We start from the raw sequence: 12,666 nt of genomic DNA on the forward strand, positions 1-12,666 counted from the left end.
TTTAGTTTAATTTGTTTGATCCAAAGTTTATAAACTCTTTAATTAATTAAATTCATAAATATGATAAAATAAAGAATTAATTTGTAAGGGCATTCTATAAATTTTTAAATTTCGTCTTCCCTTCTCCCCTCCTTTATTAGACACCAAAGGGTTACTTATGCCCCTCATAATGACAGATTTCCAATTATAAATTTGTCTTGCAACCTAGAGAAACAAACATGATGGGGATCAGCATTTGATAAGCAAAACCAAAAATTGTCTTCCTACCTAAAGAAACATTCAAGTTGCAATCTTGAAGAAAACATTTTCTATATTCTAGTAAATTCAACTGCGCCTCATGTTTTACAATTTTGCTTTCCTAGTTGATCCATTTTACCATTTACAGAAGTCCAGTATATGATAACAGTAGGCTATTTGCCACAGCCAGTATAATACATTCATTGGTCATTAGGAAAGGTCATCTATGTCTCACTGCTAAACAAGTTTGAATTTCATTGTTTTTATAAAAAATAGGCCACGACACAAAAAAAAAAAGCCAGCATTTTGAGAGAGAGATTCATCCAACTGTACAGTATTTTTTTATTACATGAGAGTTGTGATTCACTTGCATCAACTAGTCTTCCCACTAAGTTGTCATGCCTACTAAAACTAATGATCAATCGATCAAACAATGTATGCATAACCCTTCCACCCATTACTTAATAGTATAAAACACAGAAATTAACCAACATTATCACAGATCACCTGCTGTACTCCATAAATGGAACCATTAAGTCAAATCGAACTATCAGCTAAAACATTCGGCACTGTCACTGTAGCCTTGAACAAGTGCAACCAGAAACTGCAACACTAAACCACAGTGCAGTTGTTCACTGTAGCCAAGAACAAGTCAAAGCCATTTGTTTCTTAGGCAGACAAGCAACAGAGGTCAGGAAAGGTTGTGCACCAATAAAAAGTGTAACGATGCTGAAATTTGTGGCTACAGGTCATGGCAAATAATGATAATTCTTAGCCGACCAAAAAATCTGGTAAGGTCATGGCAGATAGTAAGAGAAGACCATGAATCCACAGGATTGCTGTCAAATTATAAAAAATTTCAAGTGTTCAAGAATTACTTGGACCATGGGTTCTTAAAAACTTAAAGGTCTAGCAGGCAAGCTACCGCATGACAACCTGATAAAAACAGCAATCAACTGGTTAGTTGACAGACAAATTCAGTTGTAGATAAATGCCATCAAGACATCTTATAAACAGCTATTTCTGATCTAACTTAAGAACGATTGCTACACTAAAACCCTCAACAAACAAAATAGATAGAATTTTTTATGGATAAATTTTGACAACCGTCTCTAAATTTATCTAGTATAACATTATAATCCTTCAACTTAAAAATGTAATATAAAACTCCTTCAACTTTCAAATTTTGCACAGTAAAATCCCTCTAACCTCTAATTATCGATTTTTCAATTAGACGCTGACCTGAACAGTTTTAGCATAGAATTTAATCAATATTTCTCTTTTCTCTTTCAAGTTATGTGTAAATTGAATCATTTTTCTCACTATGAACATAATGATTTTTCAAGTGCAGAATAATTTTACAATTTGAATAAGAGAGGAGAGAGAAATGTTGACTATCAGTAATTGAAAGTTAGAGGGATTTTACTGTGCAAAATTTTAAAGTTTAGGGAGTTTTATGTTACGTTTTAAAGTTTAAGGACTGCAGTATTATAACCATATAAGTTCAAGGATAGTTATTGAAATTTACCTAATTTTTTATTGAAAGCATACAGTTAAAATTTCTTCAATTGAAATGCAAATAACCTAAGTTATGACGTAACTTTAGAGTGCAGCCAAGACATCAGTTATCTTTGGTTAGTCAACGCCAACATAATTGAAGAGTATGGCGAGAGAAAATTCATAATCAAAGATAGTGAAGTGAAAATTCATAATCAAAGATGGTGAAATTCATCCTTAAAAAACTAGAAACTCCTGCATTTCCTTTATAACAATAGCAAATTGTCAATTCTCAATCATCTACATGCCAAATAAAGCAGGGTTATCATTCAACAATTGACAAACCTATGATTTGAGATGACTCAGTGAGATGAAGGCAACGCACGCCAGTTGTCAGCAAGAAGCATAACACGATCACGCGAAGCTGCTGACAGTTGCTGGAGAATTACATTCTTTACATGAGCAGCTGCTGTTTCACCAGAACGAGTAGCAAGTTCCAGGTAAACTACAGCTTTCACCATCTCTCCTTCCTGCCCAAAATTTCACTATCAAAAAGTCAATCAAAGATGAAACCCAAAAAGTAATGAGCCAGAGTCTAATAAAGAAGTTTCATTTTTTGAGGGAAAAGAAAAAAAAAAAAAAGAACCACAAATCCAACACCCCCCAACTCAGCCTGTAAATGCCATGAAAATCTAGAGCAACACCACTGCATTGCAATATACCATTTTAGGAATAAGCTATTTAGTGAAAGAGAAGAAAAAAAAAAGCATGAATCAAAGTTATAATACTTTTCCCCAAATTTTACCCTCCATATCCACATTTATCTCCCCTTCATGAGCATCTTTTGTTCCATTCCCACCTCAACTCAATCTTTCATAATTCATTGCGTGCTTCAACCACAAATTAAATTAATCCACTTCAAGCCCCACATCTCCTAAAACATTCAAGTAATAATGGTAAAAATCATTATGCCACATACAGAGAAGAGACCAAGTCCATGCTCAAATTGTGCTTTACTGTGGCCACGATCAGCAGCCCGTTTCATCCATTTCCTTGCTTGTCGACGATTTTGGGGCAAACCTTCCCCAACTGAGTAACAAAGCGCCACATTGTACATTGCACGTACATACCCACCAGCAGCCGCTTTTAGATACCATTTAGCCTGCATCAAGGAAAAACTAATAAGGACAGATCCTCCAGTGGTAAACAAATCAAAGGATAACCAAAGCAAGTATTTCCTAACAAAAAGAAATAGAAGAAAATGAATTGCCGATATAAATTTTCCAGAAAAATGTCATTAAGAGGCTGCAACACTTTACATCAATGATGTTATAGCATGCCCCTAACATAAAAGCAAATTCACAATCATAAATCACAAGTAGAAGAAGAGCATTCATACGGATTCTTGTAGATTATGATCCACCCCACGACCTTGATGCAGACAAAGTGCCAGTTGGTATTGAGCACGAACATGTCCAGCAATGGATGCTTGTGATAACCATTTTATGGCTTCCTTCGGTTTTGGGGGTTCAGCTGCAAACATTAAAATAATCATAAACAAGTGTCCAAACGCCGTTCAGGTTACCACTGCCTCTTTACCACATTTTCTTCATTGGAGGGTAAATTTCCAATGATCACATATTAACAGAATCCATCACCTAAACACAAGCTCATTAGCACACAATCTAAAAATAACAGAGTTAAAAAGAAGAAAAAAAAAATCACATTCCCAAGACATTACCAGTATTTAACAATACTCAGCTAGCAAATAAAGATAAAGAAAACTTAGAAAGGGAAAAACTTCAAAACAAAATCAAACGAAAAAGCTACCTTGCAAGTAAGAAATTCCCAAATTACACTGTCCAGCAGGATCCCCAAGCTCAGCGGCTTTAAGATACAAGGAAATCGCCTTGTCTTTCCGACCCATTTCCCAGAAAACAAGCCCAGCATCAACCATGGCGAGGGTAGAGCCCCGAGCCGCGCCTTTCAAGAAGGAGTCAAGAGCCTTCTCCAAATTAGGACGCACGCCGCCTCGGCCGTGCTTGAACCGCTTGCCCCATCTTAGAAACATCATCGCCTCTCTCAAAGGGCAAAGCGCATCCCTCCAAGAGCGGCACACCAGAGACGCCGCTTGTAGATTAGGCAACGTGAAGGAGGCGGCGATTTTGGTTAAAATATCGAACGGAAGAGTGGAAAAATCGCGAAAATCGGAGGAAGAAGATGATCTTGTTGATCTAGAATTAGATGGGATTGTAGTGGAATGGAAAGCCAGAGATTTGATGTTGGGTAAAGGAAGAGATTTAAATCGACAGGCATCAGATCGAGTAGGCCATGTTCTTTGCTTCATCTTCGTTTGCTTCACTTTCAGGTGGAAGGGAAGAGAGGGCAGCGAAGTGACGACGGTGGGGGAGACAGCGAGAAATGCGGCTGGAAAAGATTTAAGGCCTCAATCAGCATGCTTAGAATTTGACACGTCACTACTTAGATCAGAAACAGCTCTGGCCCACCATCAGATATCTGATAATATCCCATTTGACGTCTGTTGGTGAGATTGCAAGTTTGCAACAGACTGAAAACAGATTATTTTTCCTTATTTGTGGAAATTTATAAATGGTTGGATGACTATTTTTTCTAAATGTTACCATTATTGACATTTGACCCTTTACTTTAAAAAAATTAAATTATTTTCTCTTCACTATATAAATTATAAAAAAATAAATTTATATAATTTAAAATTTAAAAAGAATATTTATATTAGTTTTCAATTTTATATTTTTAATACCTAAATTCAAGCATTTTTTAGTAATTAATTAAATATAAAATATATATTTTTATATTAAAATTTATAAACATTTATATATTATATTTTAAATAAATACAATTTAAATATTTTATAAAATTATTAATTTTTTAAATATAATACAACTCAACTCAACTCAACTAAACTTTTATCCCAAAAATTTGGGTCGGCTATATAGATTCGCTTTTTCCACTCTGAACGATTTTGGGTTAAATCCTCAGAAATGTGTAATGCTTCTAAGTTATGTTGTACTACTCTACTCCAAGTCAATTTAGGTCTACCCCTTTTTTCTTTCTATTCTCTAACCTAATGTGCTCTACTTGTCTAACTGGAGCCTCCGTATGTCTACGCTTCACATGACCAAACCACCTCAATCTCCCTTCTCTCAACTTATCTTTAATTGGCACCACTCCTACCTTTTCTCTAATACTTTCATTACGGACTTTATCTAGTCTAGTATGGCCACTCATCCACCTTAACATTCTCATCTCTGCAACTCTTATCTTAGATGCATACGACTCTTTCAGTGCCCAACACTCACTACCATATAACATAGCCGGTCGTATGGCTGTACGGTAAAATTTTTCTTTTAATTTATTGGAAATCTTACGATCACATAAAACTCCCGTGGCACATCTCCACTTCAACCATCCGGCTTTAATCCTATGACTAACATCCTCCTCACATCCCCCATCTACTTGAAGGACTGAGCCTAGATATTTAAAGTGATTACTTTGGGACAGTACCACTCCATTCAAACTAACTCCTTCCCTATCACCAGTTTGGCCTTCACTGAACTTGCAATGCATGTATTCTGTCTTCGTTCTACTTAACTTAAAACCCTTTGACTCTAGAGTACTTTTCCAAAGTTCTAGCTTCCTATTGACTCCTTCTTGTGTCTCATCTATCAGAACAATATCATCCGCAATTATCATGCACCAAGGAATACTCTCTTGTATATGTTTCGTGAGTTCATCTAAAACTAATGTGAAAAGGTAAGGGCTTATGGCTGATCCTTGGTGTAATCCAATTGAGATCGGAAAATCTCTTGTGTCCCCTCTCACTGTGCCCACAATAGTAGTTGCTCCTTCATACATATCTTTTAATACTTGTATGTACCTAATAGATACCCTCTTTTGTTCTAACACATTCCATAAAACCTCTCTTGGAACACTATCATAAGCCTTCTCCAAATCAATAAAAACCATGTGTAGATCTTTCTTTCCATCTCTATATTTCTCCATCAAGCTTCTAATGAGAAAGATCACTTCCATAGTTGAACGACCGGGCATGAAACCAAATTGATTGAGAGAGATAGAAGTATCATGACGTAGTCGATGCTCCACAACTCTCTCCCACAACTTCATAGTATGGCTCATGAGTTTAATTCCCCTATAGTTTGAACAACTCTGTATGTCTCCCTTATTTTTAAAAATAGGTACTAAAATACTCTTCCTCCATTCATCAGGCATTTTCTTTGAGTTTAGAATCTTATTAAATAATTTAGTTAACCATGCCACTCCCATATCTCCCAAATACTTCCACACTTCAATTGGTATTTCATCGGGTTCACAGGCTTTGCCCACTTTCATTCTCTTAAGTGCTTCCTTTACTTCTAAAGATCTAATCCTTCTAGTATAATTTACATTCTTTTCTATTGTTCTATAATCTATATTCACGCTATTTCCATTTTGACTATTATTAAAGAGATCATTAAAATAATTTCTCCATCTTTCTTTAATGTCCTCATCTTTCACCAACACTTTTCCTTCTTTATCCTTAATGCACCTAACTTGATTGAGATCTTGACATTTCCTTTCTCTATTCCTTAGTAATCTATAAATATCTTTCTCCCCTTCTTTAGTTCCAAGTTTCTCATATAACTTTTCAAAGGCCTGTGCTCTTGCTTGACTAACTGCCTTTTTTGCCTCTTTCTTTGCTATCTTATACTGTTCATATGCCTCATTATTATCACATTTAGGTAATTTCTTATACCATCCCTTTTTCTCTTCACTGCCTTTTGTACTTCCTCATTCCACCACCATCTCTCTTTTGAGAGTGGTCCATGTCCTTTAGACTCTCCAAATACTTTTCTAGCTACTTCTCTAATCTTTGATGCCATCTGTATCCACATATCATTGGCCTCCATATCTAGCTTCCATACTTCGGACTCAAGAAGCTTATTTTTGAACTTCACTTGCTTTACTCCTTTGAACTCCCACCACTTTGTTCGAGCTACACTATTTCTTCTGACCTTACTTGAATTGTTCCTAAACTTGACATCCAAGACCACCAACCTATGTTAACTTGTTAAAGCCTCTCCTGCAATGACCTTGCAATCCTTGCATAGAGCTCTATTTGTCTTCCTGGTTAAGAGGAAGTCGATTTGGCTTCTATGTTGCCCACTTTTGAAAGTCACTAAATGTGACTCTCTTTTTATAAAGTAGGTATTTGCTAGTATTAGGTCGTATGCCATAGCAAAATTCAGGATGTTTTTTCCTTCCTCATTTCGACTGCCAAAACCAAAACCTCCATGAACATTCTCATAACCTTGCCTATCACTTCCTACATGTCCATTCAAATCTCCACCAATGAAAACATTCTCTTCATTCGGTATGCTTTGCATTAAATCATCCATATCTTCCCAAAACCTTTGTTTACTCTCACTGTCTAGTCCTATTTGTGGGGCATAAGCACTAACTATATTTATTGTTTCTCCTTCTAGTACTAGCTTTACTAGTATAATTCTATCTCCTACTCTTTTCACAGCTACTACTGCGTCTTTCAATGTTCTGTCTATGATTATACCCACTCCATTCTTATTTCTCTCCTTTCCGGTAAACCACAGTTTGTACCCTGAATTACCCACTTCCTTACTTTTCTCTCCTACCCATTTAGTCTCCTGAATGCAAGCAATATTCACCATTCTCCTTTCCAAGGTATCCACAAGCTCCATTAATTTTCCTATAAGTGATCCAACATTCCAAGTATCAACCCTTATCCTCCTCCTATCCTGCTCCTTCCTAATTGGTCTCCTTCTATGATATCTTCTATTGTTTTCTATGTCTATCTTGTGTTCTGTTCCACTATTTGTTCTACTATCTGTCATATGGACTAACTTATTTACCCACACCCGTCCATAATGTGGGAACCCTTGCTCACTTAACACCACATCCGGGCGCCGGCATGGCGCGTCGCTTTCGGTGAACGCCCTACACCCTTGCATATTTATCACTACACCCGGGCTCCGATGTAGCGCGTCGTTAATAGAGGACGCTCCAACGTTTATATCATTTGAATCCATATCATAGGGTGTGACGAAATTTTTACGCTGGTTGTCACCTACCGCAACCCTCCTCCTTTATCCGGGCTTGGGACCGGCTAAGGACAAACTACTTAGGCGGAGTTTAATTTTTTTAAATATAATGATTAATAAAAATATAATTATGAGCCCACAGCCATAGTTTTTAAAATATAAAATTTTAAATAATAATAATAATAAATTTTATAAACTAAATATAAATTTCATTTTATAGAATCTTGCGGCTACATAATACTTATAAAATTTTAATTAATTTTAAATCTCAGGCGTGATTTGAGGTGGCCATTGCTTCGTAATTTTAGGTTACACCTAGCCGGGGTCCAATTCCTATAGGGACTGTCTGTTTCAATTTAAGTGTTATTTTTTTATTTTTTTATTTTTAATTTTGTCTCGATGATTTGCACTGAAACTTAAGGTAGTACAAAGTTTTTTAAGATGTACCATGATCAAAGCTAGGCACACTGTTAGCCATGCAAAGAGCAAAACGCCCCATCACAGCCCAGCGCAGCAACCCACCTAACAACGTCAAATACTTATATCTCCATAAACAGAGTATGTTAACTCTACCATGGCTAAAGATGTTGCCACAGAGCTCATTGATCATCATCGGCCCTCAGGACAACCTTCCAACAGAAGTGAATGAGCATATCCTTGAGTTGCAAGCAATGCAGAAGATGTCCTTAACCACGTAGAGCAAACCAAAGACCCAAATCGAGTACCATAGCCAAAATGATGGCAAGCGGAGCACAAAGAAGCCAAATACCATGACCACAACGCATATATGTCAAATCAGAATCAAAACCACTATTTATTTCCACCCAAATGAGGGAGGGTGAACCTCAACTGAATAAGGAAGACCATCACCTTCCCCTACTCTGAAGGGCAAGTAAAACCTTCGCAAAACTGCTGAGCTCAACGGTTCCTAAAATAAAAATGAGAAAAAAATCCGAAGAGAAAGCCAGTTAGAGATAGCCTTTAGAGAAACATATAACCTGTTTATGAGCTTATATGAACTCAACATATCGTAAGTCATCCATGATCCATCATATTAGATCATCAAGTAAGGAGCTTAATTCAACTCTGACAATCTAAAATCCTAGGCAACCTCAAACGATTGGAGTGATAAAGAGTCCTCATATTCTCTCTAATTCAAATGCTCTTTAAACATAACAAATTAAATCCCATAAAAATTTACTGACCAAGTAAAATTAATTTATTTCCAAAAACAATTTTAACAAATGGCAACTAATCTTAAAACACTTGTAAAGATAAAATAATTAAATTATATAATTATTTATTTAGTAGAATCAGGTTTTAATTTTTACTTTTTAAATAAGAAAAGTTATCTAAAGTAATAATAGATATGTGATGAAAGCATTTTCTTTTGGTTGAAAAAGTGAACAAACTCATGACAATTTTTCCTTCCTTTAATCAAATCAAACTTAGGACTTTGAGTAAGTTTTACTCCTAAAATCAAATCCTTTGATTTTTCCTTTGGAGTAATTTCAAAGACCAATGAGTTTTCTTTTGTCTTGTATTCAAATAAAAAATCATAGTTTAAATGATGAAAATAAAATACACAAAATTCAAAATTCAAAATTCAAATCATATATGGAGATGTCGTTTTTGAAGCATTTATTGCATAGTTTACTTTCTTCATATTCGGGCATGTAAAAGGCCCACTAGAAAATATATTGGGTCAGCCATGAACCCTAGGCAAAAACTTGATAGAGAAAGTGGCTGTTCCTTGTTCCAACTGGTGTTTGTGAGCCCACAGCCATAATCTTAAACAATCACAAAGTACCCTGAGGAAGTTGACAAATGAATATTGTGGTGGGTCTCTTAAATTCTCTCAAGCTTCTCTGCTCCAATAAATTGCATTCTGACAACACCTTGCAATTAAATTATCTGCCAAATTCTTGTCGTCTCTCAGGAAAGAAATATTAATTGCTTCAATGGGCACCCAACTTAGATTTTCATCTTTCTTTTCGACTCATTCATATTTATAGGCAATGGGATAGCTGTATATGGATTCCATAAAAGATTTTTGCAGTTTAGACTTCCAAACTTCAAGATTATGATTTCATAAAAGAATTGAAATGGAAATCTAATTAATTACATTATAATGTAAAATGTTGATAAATACTAACTACACATGATTTAGCACCTGTAATCTTCTTTCTTTGGTTGAGAGTTTGTCTATATGAATGCTTAATTAAATAATAGGAATAATTTAATGCATGGTTACAGAACTAACACACACAGTAATCCAAACAGAATCACTGAGATCATGTTCTTGCATAGTGATCATGCATTTAATAATACAGTTTGTTCCCTTGTCTCCATTAGTGTTAAAACATAAAAATGTCTCAAAAGCATAATATTATTAATTAAAATACACTCTAGCTAATTGCCAAAGCATATATGAACCTCTTCATGTGGTCTCCAATAATACTAGCACTTAATCCACTAATTTAAGATTAAAAATTTGGGTACTAAAATGCCAAGAAAGATTCGCAGAGTTTAGAGGTGGTGCAATTCTATTGCCTCAGTGACTGCTCCGATCCCGAGAAAGCTTTTTTTTAATGCGCAAAAAAAACTCAAAGATTAGGTGAGCCTCCCCTTCTTACAGTTTTGTAATAAACATTCCAGATTCTATATTGCATATATTATAATATAATATATAAATGTCAAAATATAATAATGTCAGTGAAGATTAGAGATTAGATGGGGATATTTAAGTGACATTGTCAATTATTGGACTGGGAAAGTTGAGGTTGAAAGTGTTAAACAAGGTCCATTCAAACTCACATAGGATTCTAATCTATATGCCAATCCACATGTTAGTTGTCTTCCCTTCTTTTTTTTTAATGGGTTATCACAAAAGCAATATAGGGGAGAACCTTCCCACCAAGTCATAAGAGTCCGCGTGGGTGGAGGGGTCATGTGGGTGGGTCATTGAAACACTGAAACTACTCTTCTTATTAGGTCTAAAGAAGAGTGGTGGATGTGGCGATGGCTAGCCTAGAGTCCATAAAAAGGTAGTGGGTCTCCATAGCTAAATGGCTAGCTAAAAGGGTTTAAATTTGGAGAGGATTTGTTTTGTTTCGTCTTAGTCAATCTCATAAGCCATGAAGAACGCGTGCAGCATCTTCTTACTAGCGAAAAGGATTTTACTTTCCGTTTACTTGCTTGCATTTGACAAGTTTTGGCTGCTTGTTTAGATATTGACTTGCATGTCATTTGCTTTGCGCATGGACATGAACAGAAGAAAAATTAAAATGTACTGAGAGGAAAGAAAGAAAGAAGATAAGAACAACTGACTTAAATCCATTACCTTTGAACTTGAAATCATACACGTGGGAACACTTACGCATGTTTGTGGCCAAACTATAGCTAGCTAGCTAGCTATATCACATTGTTACACAGTTGAAACAGCAGCTCTCGTGCTCTGAAACACCTCTTTGGGTGACCAATAATTCTCTTTGTTTACTCCCTATGATTTTAAAGGGAGAACAAAGAATGATTCATGGGTTTTCCATGCAAGAACGACACATACAGAAGCACAAAAGGATATTAAAGAAACTTGTGAACAATAAATAATCATAACAAGAAGCTTGTGAGAGAGATCTAGACAGAGAACAAATCCCTAAAGGAGCTTCGAAAAGCAAGCTAAATTGTAGCTTTTATTTACTTATACAAACTGTATACACAAGCTCCTCCTAAAATAAACACTAGCTAATTAAAAAGTGCCCTAACTGAAAAACCAAAGAAACAAAAGAAAAAAAAAAAAAAACATAAAGGTACGAGGGAATTGGAAAGGAAAAAGAAGCAAAACGCAAGTAATCATCATCAATCAATTAGTAGCCCTTTCAACATGGCGTATAAAAACAGTTTCCAAGTCAGGAGGAGTAAAGAACTCTCTAACACCACTGTAATTACATTTCAAAGTAGCCTTTCGCTTCTTGGGAGCCAGAGGGCACGCAAGTCTCGTCGGAATTCTAGCATCTTCACTTGTCGGTGTAGTGGCGGTCGAACACTCATCACTACTTTCGCTTTCTTTCTCCACAGGATTTGTAAAAATGGGCTTTAAAGGAGCTCTTAAAGGAATTCCAGCAATAACCCATTTTTTAGCATCCAATTCCAAGCCAGAATCAACTTGAGGCTTCCCTGAGAACCCCATGTTTTGGATCCAAAAAACAAAGAAAACCCTTCGAGTAATATAGGATTAGGAGGCTAGCCTGCAGGGAATAAGGAATAAAGCGTAAAGAGAATAAAGAAAGAGGAGAGGGGAGGGGGGGGGGGGGGTGTGGTGTGGTTTGGGGGGTTATAGTGATCGTGTGGGGATTGGCTGAGAATCAAGTGAAACCAGAAGGAAAGCGAAGAGAAAAGAAAGAAAATGGAAAGCAAAGTTTATTTCCAAGAAAGAGAGTTCTAAAGAAGCTAGCAAGTGAGGAAGAGAGGGGACATATACCAGTACTGAAACAGAGAGAGAGAGAGAGAGAGAGAGAGAGAGAGAGAGCGTGTGTGTTTTAATGGAATTGAGAGAAAAATTTTTGAAAAAAAAAAAAAAAAGAAAGAAAGAGGCTTTAAATGAGGGGAGCGTAATGGTGAATGTGGTGTTTATATTAGAGAGAGAGAGAACCCGAGGAAACTCGTGACATAAGCTGATTCAAGATTAAAGAAGTCTAAGACTCTTTTGGGAGAAGAAGTGCCCGAGGCCGTGAAAATGGCTGACCGCGGGCAGCATCACCTCTGCTATTGACTTGTAGTTTCCCGCCAAAATTATTTTGCCCTGATTGGAATTTGG

The 12,666-nt window shown here is 36.1% G+C and overlaps 2 protein-coding genes across 3 annotated transcripts; both read right to left on the reverse strand.

Moving 5' to 3' along the window:
• Positions 1–545: 545 nt before the first annotated feature.
• LOC110645909 (F-box protein At1g70590) lies at positions 546–4,202 on the reverse strand. 2 transcript variants are annotated; one of them, XM_021799173.2, is made up of 5 exons: positions 3,565–4,196; positions 3,134–3,267; positions 2,714–2,896; positions 2,080–2,264; positions 546–1,173 (listed from the first exon to the last, which is right to left on the reverse strand). In XM_021799173.2, the coding sequence occupies exons 1-4, from the start codon at positions 4,079–4,081 to the stop codon at positions 2,097–2,099; spliced, it is 1,002 nt and encodes a 333-aa protein (XP_021654865.2). In that variant the 5' UTR covers positions 4,082–4,196; the 3' UTR covers positions 546–1,173; positions 2,080–2,096. The 2 variants fall into 2 exon arrangements, with proteins under 2 accessions (XP_021654865.2, XP_021654867.2); XM_021799175.2 differs by lacking the exon at positions 546–1,173 and having other exon boundaries at positions 2,143–2,279; positions 3,565–4,202.
• A 6,964-nt stretch (positions 4,203–11,166) lies between these two features.
• On the reverse strand, positions 11,167–12,158 carry LOC110645895 (cyclin-dependent protein kinase inhibitor SMR6). Its single transcript, XM_021799159.2, has one exon. It carries the CDS (start codon positions 12,037–12,039, stop codon positions 11,713–11,715), a length of 327 nt encoding a protein of 108 aa, XP_021654851.2. The 5' UTR covers positions 12,040–12,158; the 3' UTR covers positions 11,167–11,712.
• Positions 12,159–12,666: the final 508 nt, after the last annotated feature.

The sequence above is a fragment of the Hevea brasiliensis genome, chromosome 10 (assembly GCF_030052815.1).
Source record: "Hevea brasiliensis isolate MT/VB/25A 57/8 chromosome 10, ASM3005281v1, whole genome shotgun sequence".
In the NCBI taxonomy this organism is placed as follows: Eukaryota; Viridiplantae; Streptophyta; class Magnoliopsida; order Malpighiales; family Euphorbiaceae; genus Hevea; species Hevea brasiliensis.